Below are 18,270 nucleotides of genomic sequence, written 5' to 3'. Positions count from 1 at the left end.
ACCCAAGCTGCATTCTTATTTATCCATCCTCAGCACACAGAACAGAATCTACAGTCAATATTTGAATAAATTATTTTCCACAAACAAAATGTTTAACTTTAATAATCATAGAAAAATTATCTTTAAGTACACATCATTAAAATTGATATTTAAATCATGCCTGTCACTCTAATACCCTGTACATTTTGAATTACATAGTACTGTGAACTACCATTGTTTTCTTGTGTTACAGAACCACACCAATCCTCACTTGTCTCACTGTGACTCTACCTGTTAATTCATCTCTTTTCAGCCTTTCCCACTGCCCTCTTTGGCTTCTAGGACCAATGCTCTGCTGTCCACTTCTATGAATGTACCTTTTAGATGTTACATTAGAAGGTAAAATCACGTGTTCTGTGCTTGGCTTATTTCATGGTCTTCAGGTACATCCATACTGTTGTTAATGACAGTACAAAAACCTCTCTTTAAAAAGGTTTTTATATACTAATGTATTTATATACCTCATTTCTTGATCCAGTTGCCCATTGACGGACACTGGGATACTGTGCACACTGTTGCAATCAATAAAGAAACACAAGGGTCTAAGTGCTCTGGTTGGTTATTTTCTTTGAAATACATGCTTTACTGGGCAGTTGCTGGTACACATGGCAGTCTTATTTTTAAGAAACTTCCTCACTGTTTTCTGTAGTGGCTGAGCTAACCTGCATTCTGAACAAGTGTTCCACATCCACCTCAGTATTTGCTTTTTTAATCTGTTACTTGTAAAATCTGAAATTGGTCTCACAAGTCTGCCTTAGCTTTCCAAGTATTAGATTTCACAATATGAGCCACATGCTTGGCTAGCACTTGTCATTTATCCTTTGTGTTATTTCCATTCTTACTAAGAGAAGAGACCTCACTGTGGTTTTGGGTATATATGTGTGGGTGTGTGGCAGTCGAAAGTTGAGCTCAAATGTATTCTTCCTCAGTCATTTCTATCTTGTTTTTTGAGAGACAAAGACTCACTCTGAACCTAAAACTCATTGTTCAGCTAGGCTGGCTGGTTGATGGCCTCCAAAGATCTACATGTTCTTTCCATGGGTCTACAGGCATGCCCAGTTGTACCTGCTTTTTATGTAGGTGCTAGGGACCTGAACCTAGATCCTCATACTTCTACAGCAAGCCCTTTACAGACTGAGCCATCTCCTTGGTTCCTTATGGTTTTAATTTGCATTTCTATGACAATTAGTGATTGTGAACATTCTTTCATACATATGTCAGCTGTTCATGTATGTTTCAGAAAATGTACACTCATATCACTGTCCTGATTTTTAAATTTTATTTTTGGTAAGGAGGTTAGAGATGGTTCAATAGCTAAGAGCCCTTGCTGCTCTTCAGGAGGGCCCACGTTCAGTTCCTAGCACTCACATTAGGTGGTTCATGAAAGCTCCAGGGTATCTGACGTCTTTGGCCTCTAAGCACACCCGCACTCACACATGCAGGCACAAAACCTACATATGACTAAATATAAATCTTTCAAAATTGTTAAGTGATACATAAAAACTGGGGAGTTAAGCATGTATCATATACTGCTTCAATACATGTATATTAAGGACTATTTTAACTATGAAGTTTAGAGATTTGCAATGTAAGTTTATGCTCCAAAGGGTAAACAAGTATATCATAAGCAAGGGAGAGAAAGTATTATTACATACATCCATCTCAGAGGTGCACTCTTCTGGTTTGTCCATAAAGACTGCAGAGACTGGGACAGATGTGTTTTTTGATAGTACATGTTTTAATGGAACTTCATGGAAGAGTTGATTTCTTTCTCTCATTGTCATTTGCTTTCGGGGAAGTGGTGAATTAATATAAATTACTTTAACTGGTTTGGAACCTTAAAACAGAAAGAGAAACAAGTGGTGATTAGTATCTGGTAGTTTTATTAAAAAAAAAAAAAAAAAAAAGGAAAAAGGATATGTGCCAGAAAGATCACAAAACAGAGACAGGATAGGGCAGTGGGGCCATGCCTCCTGCATCTGCCTCTCTTGTAATATATATCTTTTTTAAAAGTAAAAAAATAAAAAATAAAAAAGTCCCTTATCACTAAAGGACAAGAGGACCCGGCCAGCAGGAGAAATGTGCTCTAACAATGTTTAAAGGCTTCTGGGCTTTAGAGCTGTATTGTTAGTATCTTAATTTCTTTGTTCCTTTAGGAATTTGCAAAGCGCATTTACACTTTTACAAGATATCACACTTAACCCTTAACCTTTAGTACTGTTAAGCATGATTAATAAAACCTCAGAGAGGGAAACTGGGGTTCAACCTGAAGATTTTAAAAGCAAAGCGGCCAGCCACTGGCCCTCGGACCTCAGTCTGAAAATGGCAATTCTGCCTCCAGGAGCTTTGGAATGAGACTAAGTTTGAGAGCTGTCTCCTCCCATTTTATATTCCTCTCAAAGGCTGGGATTAAAGGCATACACCGACCAGTTTCTACGGCAACTAGTGTGGCTACTGGGATTAAAGGTGTGTGTTACCACTGTCTGTTTGTAAGGGCTGTTTTACTCCCTGATCCTCAGGTAAGCTTTATTTATTAAAATACAAATGAAATGGTACTACAGTACTGTTTTATCTTTATAAATGAAGATTCAATCTTTCTTTCATTTATATCCTTATGTTTAATATTATTCTGGAGAATAAAAATGGTCAAATATGAACCAGACTAATAGAAGAATTAATATGCAAACATTAATTTACTGGTGACAAAGGCTATCCTTTGTCAACATACTTTAAATCTGGTCCCCTACAATAAACAACGAATTCGTGGAAATCTGCTCCCTGCAAACTGTCTTAACAGAGTGAGGCATTCCTTCATACCACTGACAAACAGAAGTTGCACAGCTTCCATAGGTTTCTGGCCACCCGAGTAAAAATTTCTCCTCTGTCTTATTTCTTAACATAACTGCAGGTACCATAGGTTTGGGCAATCAGTTCTATCACAACTTTAGAGCAGGGAAAGCTTTACTGAGCTTAAATGTCAGATTCTTATTCTCCTTAAACAAAGATGGAGATCTGTGTGTGGCACACAGCCATCTATGTCTGCACAGCCGAAATGAGGTAATTCCAACCCTTCTTAGTACATTATTTGGTACACCAAATCACAAACCTTCCACAGTTATCATCTGAACACACACTGGGATTTCCCACTGTTCCTTGTAGCTTGGTCCATGGTTATTGAGCAAGGTGAATAATGCCTGGCTAGTCAGAGCTATCTGCGGATGGTATCTTGAAACAAGCTTCTCTGCATTCGGGTCTTTACTAATATCCTGAAAAACAATTGTGTTCTGTATTGTGATTTATGGTTCATAATAAACAAAACAATGCACGTCTTATTATCTAGGTCACTCACAACATTTCCACCACAAAGTGATGAGGAGACGGGAACATCACAGAAACGATGTTAGAACAACCAGGCCACACATCTTTTATGCAGTTCAATTATTAGGATTATTTTAACTTTTTAGGAAAGCCACTTGTGACTTACGTAGTGCATAGCTTCAGCTTTCTGCTGTGGGGTCTCAATGGAAGACATGCCATCATTTGAAAGCTGCAACTTCACAGGCATCGAGGGAAATGATGTTTTTACAAACTTTGCGCTGCCCTAAATAAGTGGAAAATAATGTTATTGTAAAAGCCTTAATGGATTTTTATTGCAACATTGGAAACGTAACTGAAATTTCAAATGTCAATCTTAGAACCTCCTTAAGTCAAGACATTCTTTCGTGGTATTTCTTGAAAACCAAGATCAATGATTTTGTTACTGTTATTGTTTGTAAAAAGGTTCAGAGTCTTCTGGAATCTTCCTGTTACTTTTGTAGTTTCACCTTTTGTTTTTTAATGAAGCATAAATCACAACACAGAAGAAGGGAAGTGCTAAAATACACTTTCTATATACTGATCTCTCAAATGTTAATAAATTTTTTTAAATGGAATTCCCTCTTTTATTTAAGAAGTATTAAGATAAAGGTCAAGAAACAAAATTAGTAGCAGTATTTTAAAAACATAAGGCATTACACATGCATCATGTATCCCAAAAGTTTAAACATAGTGTCTACGTAAGACATAAATGATGTTTCTAGTCAAAGCCCCCCAGGACCCATTCACATTCACAGAATAAACCTTACCAAAACAAGAAGAGTCTTTTCTAACTTCAGCCCCATCTCTGTTTTGAAAGGAAAGAATCCCATTAGGCTGGTGACTTCATGGAGAGTATAAAATTCTGGGTACTTTTTCACTTGCTCAATGCAAGCTCTTAGAATTTGCTGTGAAATAGAAAATAAGAATTACTCATTTGTATTATACTTCCCTAACAAATATGCTTTGGTTTATGTAACTATAAATTTATTAGTTGCAAAGTGGAATCCATTTCACTCATTATTTCTTCTAATAATCCACAATTCTGTGCGTTTCCTACTTGATTTAATCTCTTAGTTTTCATAACAAATTTTAACCTAATTTCCTAAAATAGTGGTATTTAATAATACTAAAATTAGTGATCTTATTAAAATTTAAAATTAAATAGAGAAGACAAGGTATTTTCTATGCTTCTTAGGAAACTGACAAAAGAAATGAAGCCACATGAAAATTTCTGCACAAAATGTATTACAAAAAAAGAAACACATGAAGCTGGGGCTAAGTGCATATGAACATGTCTGTAATTCCATTTGAGAGGTAGAGGCAGGAGGGCCAATGATTCAAGATCAGCCTGGGCTACATGAGAACCTGCTCTGAAGAAAAAAAAAGAAGACTAAGTTCTTAAATGTCTTCTCCAGTTTCCAAAATATTAATGACTTACCAGGAAATATAGCTGGGAAAGATATCTTCACAGCTTTACCCAAGAAAAATCATACATTTGTGATAACATGTATCTCAGAGAAACAGAACCATCGTTGGGGGAAGTTTTGATAATTTTAAAAGTACACATGTGCTGTCGTCTTTTGTTAGTGTATGGTGCCTAAACCTTGTAGGAAATATTTTATTTTTTAGGCAGGCTCTTACTGTGTAGTTCAGGCTGGACTGGAAGTCACTATGTACATCAGGCTGGCCTGGAACTCAGAGATCAGAGAGCTGCCTGTTTCTGCCTCCCAAGTGTTGGGATTAAAGGCATGTAGCATCACTACCAACTATAATGTATTTTAGATCATAGAAGCTCCAACTTTTTATCTATAACCCCCTCCTTCCAAATAGTTATAAAATGCTTCAAGTTATAAATCAATAGGTAGCTCAGTACACCTTTATTATTTATTTATGTATTAATATATTTATTTGTGTGTGTATATATATTTATTTATGTATGTATTAATATATTTATTTGTGAGGGGAAAGAGAGGCAGGTGATAGGAGAGAGAACTTGGAGGAGTCAGCTCTCTCCTTCTACGATGTGGGGGGATCCTTAGGATGGAAATCAGGTAGTCAGGCTCGGTGCTAGTGCCTTTAGTGGCAGAGCCACAGCTTATAATTCCATATCCCCTGTCCCTCTTTTCCTAGTATACACACCCTGCTGTGTTTAACATGTTTTTCTTCCACCTATACATCTTACTACTATTCAGGATGTCACTCTTAACTACTGCAGGTGTGGGCTGGAACAGAAAAGTTCCTTTAAAATTCTCAGTGAACTATACTTATTGGTACAGTCTCTTTCCTCCCTGTCAGTACTTCCAGTGAGCACACACTTATGATGTTCCCATCCTGTCGTGGGCACTGTAAGAATTCAACAGACAAAGGGAACTAATAAGCATGCACCAAGTGGTAAGGTACATTCTGGTTACCTATCAGCAAATCTTAGTGCAACTGTGCCGGATGTTACAGTGCTTGCAACTGCATTCATTTAATTCAGCACTTGTTCAAGAAAAAAAAGAAAGGAAGCCCTGAAGTGTTTACAGGGCTGCAGTGCATTCTGTAATCTGAAGTATGACAGTGCACCTTTACCCGCAGCTCAACTTTCAGTTTCTCTTCCCTGTTACCAAACAATGAAAAGACCTCTGAGAAAATTCCAGAAACAAGAAATTCTTAAATTCTAAACAGTGAATAATTTTGAGTAACACATTAAAGCTCTGTAGCCCTGCGTCACCTAGCTCTGTCCAAACAAATGGTTTCCTCAGAAGCTACCTCCAATATGGACTGCAGTGCCTATCTCAATATTCTGAGCTGTCATGAGTTCTACTATTTCACACACCGAGTAGTACACTGGCCTCTGTGTAACTAAACTGCTAAAGCTCATGGTTCCCTAAGCTGTGGGGCCTTCTTCACACACTTTAGAGTGGCCACACTTATTTACTGCTCAGCAGTTTATGTAAATGTGATCTTTACCTCTGTGAAGAGACGGGCCTCATCAGACAGCATATTATAATCCTGTGCACATTTCTTTGCAGAATTCTGCAGAAACTTAAGGAATTCATTAACTTCTTCATTCACATGCTTTTTCATATCCTTAAAGAAAAAAAAGTCAACATCTTTAAAAAAAGTTTCACTAAAAGTATTTACTCCTCAATAGTTGTCCTAATAATTTGAACTTCAAAGAATAAAACATCAAATCCAGAGTGGAAACCACAAAGAAAATTATTTTCAAATCACCAAATAATAATGATAAACTTATTATTAAAAACTCTAAGGAAGGGGGCTGAAGAAATGGCTCAGTGGTTAAGGGCACTGCTGTTCTTCCTTAAGTCCTGAGTTCAATTCTGAGCAACCACATGGTGGCTTACAACTATCTGTAATGGGATCTGATTCTCTCTCTGGTGTGTGTGAAGACAGTTCACTAATATACTTAAATAAATAAATATATGGGTTCAACCCCAAGCATCACATGCACACACACATACACATCAAACCCATTAAAAATTACACAGAGGCACTTGGGAGGCAGAGGCAGGCGGAACTCTGTGACAGGAAATCCTGTCTTGAAAACAACAACAACAACAACAACAACAAACTCCACAGAAATAGAAAAACAAATGAACAAAATTACAACCTGAGGTGAAAGTGAAGCATGTCCCTGGCAGTGCTGGAGCATGTCTGGGCAGCCTGTTTGTATGGGTTTCATGGTCTGAGTTGATAAAATGACTGACCAGGTCTCTTCCTCAAGGAACAGGTTCCACCGAGATACAAATTTGGATCACTGGATTCAGAGTCCAGAGCATTAACCATTACACCATGGGAGCTGGTGCAAAATTACAATATACATGTAGGAAATACTGCTTTCTATTTTCTAAAAAGATAAGCCTCTTAAGGGAGAAATGAGCAAAGTGTATGGCTTAGGACAGTTACAGAGCTACAAGTGCTTGTTGTGGGTATGGTGGTGCACTCCCACAACTTGTTGCTTTGGAGCTGGTACAGAACTAGTTGTTCTGTCACCCCTGGCTACCAATGACCGCAGACAACCTGGGATATGTGCATCACTGTTTTGAAACAAAACAGTAAGAAAAAATTAAAAAACAATGGTTTATAGATACATAGAAGATGTTTGTTTTCACTGGTATTCAATATATTTATTCAGATAAAACAAGAAATCAGCCATTTTCTCATATGCAACAAAGACCAAAAAAGAGAGAACAATGTCTAGTATTGGTGAAGATGCCTTCAAAACCTCTTGTAGTAGTATAAACAAATAATTCAAACCTTTCGAAGAATAATTTATCCATCTGTAACTACAGACCAAAGCTTTAAAAACGTGGCATTTGATCTTAAAATTTTATTTTAAAAAAGATTTATTTAAAGAATCTATTTTAAAGAAATAATCACAGGGACAAAGATTTTGTTAGAAAGATACTCAGCATACTATCATTCTGTAAAAAGACATGAACGAAATGTACTCAGACTGACCGCAGCAAGCTGTAAAGGTGCTCTTGCTGGGATGTAAGAGGAACTGGAGTACGGCTGATGCACAGCAGAGCAGGTGCCAGAACTGCACACAATAAAATCAACACAAGGCTTAAAGTGTCTACACTTGAAAAGTCCTTACCTTCCCATTTCTGTAAATATGACTATACCTAATAATAAGAGAGATGACTAACAAATTAACAATGGCAAAGAAAAATGAAAGGAAATAGAAAGTGGAATTATTTTCTGATTCTTTTCTGTAGCTAATGAATAGAATACATACCAAATACTGCAGGAATTCACTTGTATTTGTCCCAGCAGCTTTGGAACTTGAGGGGATCTTTGCATATTTAGCCAACAAATCCACGTAAGCCCTCTGCTCTCTCTGTGAGAACCGAGAGAAACGAGGATAAGGAACTCTTGGTTTTGGAAGGAGAATCATCCCAACTTTTTCCTTTGCTTGAGTTGCTGAACTAACTGCAGGCTCATTTTCTACAGAACTTGCTGAGACATTCAAATTTTCTCCTATACGTCTGGAAAAAAAATACAATTTACAAATATGTGCTTTTCACATGAAGATTACTATCATGGAACTTATGATTCTCAATCAAAAGGGAGAATAATATGGCATGATTAACAGTAACTTCTGGATTATTATCTAACTCTGCCACCTGCATTTTGATGTTCAGTCATTTCGTGTAGATTAAGTATTCTGCATGAAAAGACCTCATTGCAGGCTTACCTTCAGCCACCTGACGGAGAGGGAGAGGCACACTTCAACCAGCTATTCTATTTGGAACTTTCCCCTTTTATTAAAAGGGAAAATCATTCTTGTGAATTATACTAACATTTACTTATTGCAATGCTGATTTGGCTTTTAATGCTTAGGTTCTTCAGTAGGTGTATCAGCTAAAATGGTGAACAAAGAACATTAAGAACAGAATAAAACAGGGTCACACACTTGAGGTTAATTAATTCACTGAGATTCTAAACTTTCTGGTTTCCATTGGTTATCTCAGAACTTAAAAGTAAAATTCTAATAACTGTGTTACATTTTTATGGAAGCAGTAGTGATTTTAGAAAAACTGGACAATCCTCTATCTATCAAGTATATGGCTAACCCCACGGAAATGCCCCTATGCTTTTTATGGATGTGAAAGAAAAACCACAGCGAATCTATAAGGAGGCGTACTCAAAGAGAAGGCAACAAGTAGTAGCAGCTAGAGAGCCTGATATTAGACTTGTTTATAAAATGACAACCCCAATTAAGAATTACTTTACTATTTCTTTCTAGTAAAAGATACAATCATAAATTATTATCTTGTTCAAAAATTGTTTCTACCTTTGCTATTCAGTAAGAGACTAGTCTACAATTTCAGTAAGAGAATAAAAGTCTACCAAAAAAACTCCACTTCCTTGGTCTCTAACAACTCTGATTTCTACCACAGTCATTGTTTCTTTAACTTGGCTCCAACTAAACAATACTTGATGAAGGAAAGGAAACTAAGACGGAGGTCTATTGACTCATTCACTAATATTCACTGATATTTACTGATATTATACTTGCTAGTACATGCTATGTCCAAGAGCAGATTATAGTACAATCTTTGATTGCCAGAATCTTAAACCAGTGGCTTGACAAATGAATGAAAGAAAACCACATCCATATGAAAGAAAAAAATATATATATATGCATATGCATATGTATATTTATATGCATTATCATAATGATATTAGGTTTCCAAACTAAATTTACCAAATAGCTGGCTGAGAAGAATGGTCTGGAGACCACGGATTAAGAAGGAGAGAGAAGGAAGGGGACAATGGCTGCAATCATGACAGTGTTGCTTTTCTTATGGTATTCATTTATTTAAGTCAGTGGGAACATCTAACTCATCACCAGGGTGAAAGGCTGGCCATAATCTGGAGGAATACTGGATACTTAGAATATATGACACTGTTTCACACAACTTCTAAAGGTCATTTTTTTCTAACATTAAAAACAATTCTGATTTGCTATTACTTTGATACCACATTTTTTTTCTATGATTATGGCTTAGTTTATTTTTTTTTTCTGCTTCTCTTAAATACAGTCTTGTTCATTTTAGGATTTGGTTCTGAGAACTGAATCAGAGGCTTCTTATAGGCTGTACACATGTCACACCCACTATAAATGGACACTCTTCCCAAACATCGCATCTTCCGTTGTAGGAATGTCTATGCATATGCACTACACAATGCAGGGTAGGTATTGCTCTCCTTTTATCTCACATTACATATTTAGAACAACAAGCTATTTTTAAAAGTTATGTTTCTGGTAACTAGCTACTAGCTATCAATCTCAGTTTGGGCTAATGAAGGAAGTACATTAGTTCTTACAAATAGTTGCTATAAAAAAGTACAAAGGTTTGGGCCTTATTGATACGGTTAGGAACTATTAATTTATAAAACTAAAATAAATATGTTATAAATTCCAAAGTCTGAAAATAGTATTTTAGAAAAGGATAAGAACCTTCCTCCCTCAAATAAAGCAAAATCATTTAAAAATACTCAGAAATAAACTATGAATGGAAAACTCAACAAATAGCTAATTAGTTACTGGGAAAGAATTTTGGAAATTAAAATTGGAATGCTTAGGTTGACTCCAGAAATACAGGCAAGAGAACAAATACTTAGCTCTAAGTTTCTCCGATAGCTGTATAAAAATAAGCTCATTTTAGGTTAACAAAATGAATATTAACTGCTGATCTTGGTAGAAATGTATTACAGCAAATTGATTTCTCACTAGAATATGTCTTGAGAGCTATTCAAACCTAACAGTATTGTGTCCGCAACTCTTAACAATACTGCTTCACAGCTGTCTCTCTGAATATGAGAACATGTCTGTCCTCCTGGCACAAACTGGCAAATTTAATTAAGCTGCTGCAGCAACAAGATGCTGACTCAGATATGCCCGAGTAGGAATGTCAAGACATTCTAGCAGTTTAAATTGGCTACATGCAGCGAAGAATGGAATGGCAGCACATCAAGATCATTTAAGTGCAGTGCTGTCAAATCTTCATCAGGTGCAGCCACAGTACCCAACAGCCTACCTACATACATTACACCACTGCATTTTATTTCAGTTGATAGTGTGAAGCTTCCTCCTTCATTTTGTCAACTACCATTTTCCTTTCTACCTCAAGTTTCTATGAAATAAAGGAATGTTCCAAACTGTTAGTTTGCTAGACTCTAAGTCGACTAGTTTGGCAGTTTCTTTAAAAACCACATTTAGAAATGATATTTCCGGGCTCCACCTCAAAGTCTACTTGAATCTTAGAGTTTAGCTTTCTCTTATAGTAATCAGGTTACAGCAACTATTTCTCCTCATCTTATTCAGAACTATTCAGTAACTTGTTGGCTTAAAAATCAATTATAAAGATCTATAACTAAATGCTTAATTTTAAATAAAGGCAAGTGTTTATTTCTACATGAATATCTCTTGAAAGAAAAAGTGCCATTTTGACTTTGTTTCATTCACACTGACTTCTAACGTCACACTATTCTGGTCCTTTCATATTACAAACATGTATGGAGTACAACAGTCTAGTTAATGCTTTTTACACTGAAATTAAGAGTAAAACGCCTTCTGGTGATGCGATGAGGCAATTAAAAATGTCACAGTCTTGAAATCAACCCAATTAAAGGTATTTTTCCAACATGCTAGATAACACAAAATTACCATATTATAAATAAGCAAAGTTCTAAATAACCGAAGCCCAAAATCAGTACCTTATAACAAAAAGTTTAGAAACACGTATCAATGCTTTGTGCTTATCTTTTACGTTAAAATGCAAATTACACTAATAAACTGTGCTGTATTAAAATAATCTAAAGACAGGAAAGCATATTCTAAGAAAAATATTTTATAAGTTTTTTTTTTTAAAAAAAAAAAAAAAAAAAAAAAGGAGCTGGGCGGTGGTGGCACAAGCCTTTAATCCCAGCACTCGGGTGGCAGAGGCAGACGGATCTCTGTGAGTTCGAGATCAGCCTGGTCTACAAGAGCTAGCTCCAGGACAGGCTCTAAAGCTGCAGAGAAACCCTGTCTCGAAAAACCAAAAAATAAAAATTAAAAAAAAAAAATAAGGATAACTAGCAGAAAAATTCCTCTCCTTTATATAACTCATGCCTAAGAAATGCCTAACAAAACTATCCTTACAAAGAATCATTAAAGTAAGAAGCACGGTAGAATGAAGACTAATATTAAGGCCAGGCATGGTGGCCACGCCTGCAGTCCTAGAACTCATGGATGCAGAAAGATGAGATTAGATGGATCAGTGAGCTCTGGCTAGCCAGAGTTACATAACGAGATCTTGTCTCAAAAAGAAAAAAAAATAAAGTTAGAAATTTTTATCTGAAATGAAGGCTAAGACAAAAATTTCAATGGAATTTTATACAGCTGTAAAAAAAAAAGAAAGAAACCAGAATATCTATAAGAACATAAATGTAACTAGAAATTATTCTGTTAAGTCAAATAAGTCAGACTAAGAAAAACAAATGATGAGCTTACGTTTAAAACTTTATATATTTGTGTTGAACTTAATTCGGAAGCGGATCGTAAGAGGAGGAAGAGATTTGTAAGGTAAGTGGGAAATCCAGAAAGTAACAGGTTGCATGCAGTAAGAAAGCAAAGGGTTATTATATTGGAGGAGAAAGGGAAACAGCCTAGGGAGTAGGGAAAGCATGGGAGAGGGAATAAATGAGAACACAGTATAATAGAATATATGAATGAAGATGCCAATGATGGAACCCATTTTTTTTTGTATGTGAAACTAAAACATTAACAAAGGGGGGGAGTAGCCCCCAAATCAAAACTAAAGGGTTTAGGAAAGGTGCTAGGAAAGAGGGAGATCATAGAGTTTTTCAAAACCTCTCTCCTTACAAGAAACGGGTACTCCTTGCAGCTACTTGAGTCCATTCCTGAAGGGAGAAGCTTCCAACATTTGGAATGAAAGCACGATCCTGGAAGAGTGCGTGCAACACAGAGGCCTGTGTTCCCTGGAGGCTCTGCCACTGCCCGGTCTGCCCTCATGAAACCTAAAAGGGACCAGACAGATGGCTCACTGGTTAAGAGCACTGGCTGCTATTGTAGAAGACCCAGGTTCATTTCTAACAGCCACATAGTAGCTCACAGCTGTCTGTAACTCCAGTTCCAGGGGATTTGATATTTTCTTTTGGCATCTATTGGCATTGTACACACATGTACACAGACATGGCAAAATGCCCACATACATTAAAAAAATCCTCAAGAGCCTTGGAGAGAGAGAGAACCTTAGGAAACATGTCAATTTACATGTATGGGTCCAGAGATTTTGTAGCTTTTCCTAATAGCATAATGTATATAAATTGAGATATTATACAAATAGATGAAAAATGAAAAAAATAAAATACTATGCTACTTTAATAGAAGTACAATGTTAACAGTGCTTTGCAAGGCATCCAAACAAGGTGTAGTGACACAGAATAGGGTTAAAGACAGGCAAACAGACAAGTGAACTCACAGAATCCAAGAATTGTGTAAAATGGTAGTCCCTGCCCAAGTTCTAATTCTGCTGTATAATTTTTTTCTCTACAACAAAGTATTCTTCCCTAAGTGCTTTGATTTCTTAATAAGTTTCTACTCTTTCAAAGGCTTGTCCAGACTTAGCCTTGCTCAACTACAGAGAGTGAGGACTTGAACAAGGTACCCTCTAGTTCTCTTTCTTTCATTCCTGTTCCTCTAACTTGGGAACCTGATGACCGCTACATTGAGGTGTCATCTACATCATCATGACTTAGCTGTTAGAATGAGTAGTTAACTTTTCCTACAGTGTGACAGGAGTGACTTAGTAAAGACCCAGAGTGACGCTGCTGTCTGTGGCTCCAAAGCAGGTGCTGATGGGTGAGATACTCATTTGTTTTAAAATCAACCACCCATTAATGTGATTGTGTGGGTATTTGCCCAGATTGTGGGACACTGCTTCAGCTGTTCTCAGGCATCACCCCGTCCATTTGTTCTAACCTGAGCACTTGTGTGTAGAGATAGATCTTCCTGCGACTCAGTCAGCTAATTGAATCTCAGATTTTTCAGAGATCCTTGTGCTGCTCACAGGTTTAAATAACTCTCATTAAGGAGACTAGTGTCAATCCTTTTTCAAGATTTTTGTTACAGATTCTGGGCTGTGGGAATTTTTTTCTTCAGAAAAATAAAGCTAATGGCTGTATACATAATTGTTTCCACTTTACTAAGAGTACTTTATACTTAGTCATGACTGGATGCTGTACTCATTGCTGGATATGGTGGAGTCATCTCAGGGTTGTGCCAGGTGGCAGAGTCATTGTTAGATGTCAGGCTGAGTTACCATTTGTATTATTGCTGGTTCATGACTTAGTGTTCTGTTTAAGTAACTAAGTGGCGGCTTACTAAATTATTATGTATTTTTGTGGAGTCATTGTTGGAGATATTTGTTGAATCTCCGTCTTGCTCAATTATTACTGAACAATTTTGCTGAGCAATCTTTTGGAAGCTTTGTTAAGCTACCTTTGGGCAATTTCTTCCAGACTCACCAGCTGGAATTTCTGAGTTGTCACAGAACGCTTTTGTCACATCACCCTTGGGGTTTTACTGAGCCACCATTCAGCATTTTGCTGAGCTGTCTTATGTAGGGTTTCTTTTTTTTTTTCTTTTTTTTGGTTTTTCGAGACAGGGTTTCTCTGTAGCTTTGGAGCCTGTCCTGGAACTAGCTCTTGTAGACCAGGCTGGTCTCGAACTCACAGAGATCCGCCTGCCTCTGCCTCCCGAGTGCTGGGATTAAAGGCGTGCGCCACCGCCGCCCGGCCTATGTAGGGTTTCTATAGCTGTGATAAACACCATGACCAAAGGCAACTTGAGGAGGAAAGGGTTTATTTCATCTTACAGTTTCATATCACAGTTCATCACTGAGGCAGGAACTCAATCAAAGCAGGAACTCAGAAAGGGCAGGAACCTGGAGGCAAAAGCTGATGCAGGGACCATGGAGGACTGCTGTTTACTGGCTTGCTCCTTATGACTTGTTTATTCTACCTTCTTATAGCACCTAGGAACACAGTCCCAGGGGTAACACAGCCCACAGTTGAGCTGGGCTCTCCCACATCGATCATCAATCAAGAAAATTATGCCTGTCCATAGGCCAATCTGGTGGGGGTATTTTCTCAATTGAGGTTTCCTCTTCCAAAATTACTCTAATCTGTATCAAACAGACATTTAATTCGCCAGTACACTGAATTACTTGGGCTTTAGCTGGATCATTTACTTGGCATTTTTTTGCTGGGCCACCACTAAGCATTTCTGCTGACTCCTTAGGCACTTTTTGTGGAGTCACTTGCAAATGTTCTGGTGTATCGTTTCTGGACACTGCTGACTCAGCACTTCCCTGGCGCTAGCGGCTTCCCCTGAAATTTTGCAGGCAATAACCTGGGATGTCAGGTTAGTTCAGCCCTTGGCAACTCTCCGGGGGCCATAGTTTGAACATATCACCAGACCAACCCCAGACTATTTCTCCTTTGACCTTAAGAACGTTTCAGATAAAAGGTAAAGGATGTTGATAAACATTATTTGATTTAAATAATCAAAGGTATTAAATGATTGGGAAGTTTTATGAAATTAGTTATCTCCAGGAATGAATAACAGTAAGTTTTTAGAAAATTCCATAGATGTATACATCTATGAATCTTAATTTTCTAAAGCTTACACTACCAAAGACATTAACAAAGACTTATTTTAATGCTTTACATAGCAATCTGGCAATATCTACCAAAATAAAAGCACACATATGCTTTAACTAAAAATTTATCATCTAGATACAAGTACAATAATGCATACTACCATAACTCCTATTATCTGGAAGTATTTTGATGTGTGTAGTACAAGACACAGACAGACATTATAAACTAAGTCAAGTCCCTAGAAGCATCCTTGATTCTCAGTGGTCTGGATTCAACAGACTAGGCTGAGAGTACAAAATCAGTACTTCTTAAAGCTTGAAAGTATGTCTATGGTCAGGCACGGTGAGAAACATGATGGTGAAGATGGTGAAAGGATCTGAGAACCACTATAAAAACCAGGAGACTGGGCCGGGCGGTGGTGGCGCACGCCTTTAATCCCAGCACTCGGGAGGCAGAGGCAGGCGGATCTCTGAGTTCGAGGCCAGCCTGGTCTACAAGAGCTAGCTCCAGGACAGGCTCTAGAAACTACAGGGAAACCCTGTCTCGAAAAACCAAAAAAAAAAAAAAAAAAACAGGAGACTGGAAAGAAAGCTGAGCAGAAGAGCTCCACAGTCAAAAGCTCACTGATAATGCAAGAGGAAAAGCTTCAGAAAGCAACTTTTTCCCGTTTTTTAACTCACCCATTGATTTGCCTTTTCATTGAGAAGTCTTACCTACCTATACCTAATCTTAATTCTTGCTGTGGAAGGACCGCCACTGTTGTGTTAATGCCTTCTATACGCCTTACAAATTGCTCATCCCTCACTTCACGCCAGCATACACACCTCTAAAGCAGTGTAAGTTAAATGGAAGCAGAGGTGACAGAAAGGAGCGTGGAGATTATTTAAAAAAGAAATTTTGGTATTTTCAAATGTTGACCAAAACGACTGGAAGCAAGAGAAAATGAAGCTAGAAGAGCAAGTAGGATAACTGACTGAAAAAAGACTGAGAAGGCAGAACAAACGGGCAGATGCAGTTCTTCCATGTGAAAGCTAACAGGGCTGCAGCAGAGTAAAACTCCTTTGGAGGGGCTTCCTAGTCCCACATCTCTGGTCTCCAGAGTAACCCACAACGCAACAGATACAGTCAATTAAAAGAGGAAAAGGAACTGCTACAGGCATGTAAGCAGGAATAATGGAACATTATTGCTGACTAGTCATTTTTATACCACAGAAGACAAAAATTCTTTTGATGAATTGGTATTTGGTACCATCTATTAAAATTGAAAATATACACACAGTCTGACTAAATTTGTATGACTTTACCATACAGAAATAATTGCAAAATTAAAGAAAAAACCACAGAGGATTTGCTATAGGAATTAAAAGTACACATATAAAGAATATGAAACTATTAATTAAGATTAAAAAGAAATACTATATGTATGCATGGAAATAAATACAGAACACTGAGTTTTAATGATAAAACTAAATTATAAAGTTTTATGGTGTTCTGAGATAATTACAGCTATGATCTCATTTTGTGTGTATGGAGAAAGGTAAATATCAAAATGTTATCAGTATCTTTCTATTTTTCACATTTTTATAATTTAAATATTTACTAAAATAGTCATAAAACTTCATCTCTCAGAGAAACAGCAATGAAATGTGAAAATAAATAATCAAATGAACATTACCTGTTAGACAAAATATAGAGTTCTTTTAAACTTGGAGCCATGGAATGATCTTTATAATTTTCTGGAGAGAAAAATGCTTTAAGGCCATTTTTGGGTGTAACATCCCTGTGAAATAAAGTAATTTACTTGCACTAGACAATTCAAAATCTCACGTTAGACAAAGAAGCATAATGCTACAGCTGTGATTCATGACCTCTACCCTCAGCTGTTCCCAGACAATCCCCCTAGTCAGTTTAATTTCATGTGTGAGATCCTACGTGTTTAGATGTTTTATTTCTTGGGTAGCTTTAAGCATGGGGCAGTATAAAATTCTCAAGCTTTTTTCCTGCAGTAAACTATTACATTTCCGAAACCTGAGCATTAGAGGTGGAACAGAATGAGGTATAATCAAGGTTCTGTCCAGGACAAGCCCCATCTCTGGCCATGAACTGTAATGTTAACGTATTTGAACAAAATAAATGTGGCCCAACTTGTTTTTGTCTCATGTACTATTGTCCCAGGTGAAAACACTGGCTATCTTATTTATTGCTGACTTTACTTGATTTGGTTAAATGGGGTAAATGATGGATATTTACTAAAACCACCTCTAAAGTGATGAGTTTTATAACATCAAAATTAGTTTGAAATTAATATAGTCAATGCCGGTTAAATAAAAGAAAGAAATTGAAAATACTGAGGTTAACTGATCTAGGGAGGACTCTGTGAGAAGAAAGTGCTCCCAGGTCTTTAACACTGCAAAATCGTTTTTGCTTTCATAGTGCCAGAGGGGTGCAGGAGTGCCTGCATCACACGTGAATACACGTTGCAGTACTAGGACGTGTTGTAGATGATTCGACACAGGCTGGCCATGGTGAACTGCACCTTTAATCCAGCCCTCAGGATGCAGAGGCAGGTGGATCTCTCTGAGTCGAAGGCCAGTTTGGTCTCCATAGTGAGCTCCAGGTAAACTAAAGTGACCATTATAATTGAGACTGATCTGTTATGGTCGATGCTTGAGCGAAGGAATTAAAAAACTG

General features: G+C 37.2%; 1 protein-coding gene across 13 annotated transcripts in view; it reads right to left on the bottom strand.

Annotated features, from left to right (window-relative positions):
- Positions 1–18,270, bottom strand: part of Ice2 (interactor of little elongation complex ELL subunit 2) — a 43,159-nt gene that overhangs the window by 23,565 nt on the left and 1,324 nt on the right. For 9 of the 13 annotated variants that reach the window (XR_005284642.1, XM_038322361.2, XM_038322359.2 and 6 more), the window contains 7 exons: positions 17,255–17,359; positions 8,141–8,390; positions 6,349–6,468; positions 4,164–4,301; positions 3,524–3,640; positions 3,146–3,305; positions 1,695–1,876 (listed from right to left, as the gene is read on the bottom strand). Coding sequence is in view for 12 of the 13 variants with exons in the window: in XM_038322361.2 (XP_038178289.1) it covers positions 1,695–1,876; positions 3,146–3,305; positions 3,524–3,640; positions 4,164–4,301; positions 6,349–6,468; positions 8,141–8,390; positions 17,255–17,359 (1,072 nt within the window). In the remaining variant the exon portion in view is untranslated. Of the gene's footprint in view, positions 1–1,694; positions 1,877–3,145; positions 3,306–3,523; positions 3,641–4,163; positions 4,302–6,348; positions 6,469–8,140; positions 8,391–8,599; positions 8,767–12,778; positions 12,934–17,254; positions 17,360–18,270 lie in introns of those variants that run through there. The other 4 variants (XM_038322362.2, XM_038322363.2, XM_038322368.2 and 1 more) reach the window with 4 other exon arrangements.

The sequence above is a fragment of the Arvicola amphibius genome, chromosome 3, assembly GCF_903992535.2.
Source record: "Arvicola amphibius chromosome 3, mArvAmp1.2, whole genome shotgun sequence".
Lineage (NCBI taxonomy): Eukaryota > Metazoa > Chordata > Mammalia > Rodentia > Cricetidae > Arvicola > Arvicola amphibius.
Note: the sequence above shows the minus strand (reverse complement) of the source record. Positions and strands in the feature narration are given on the sequence as shown.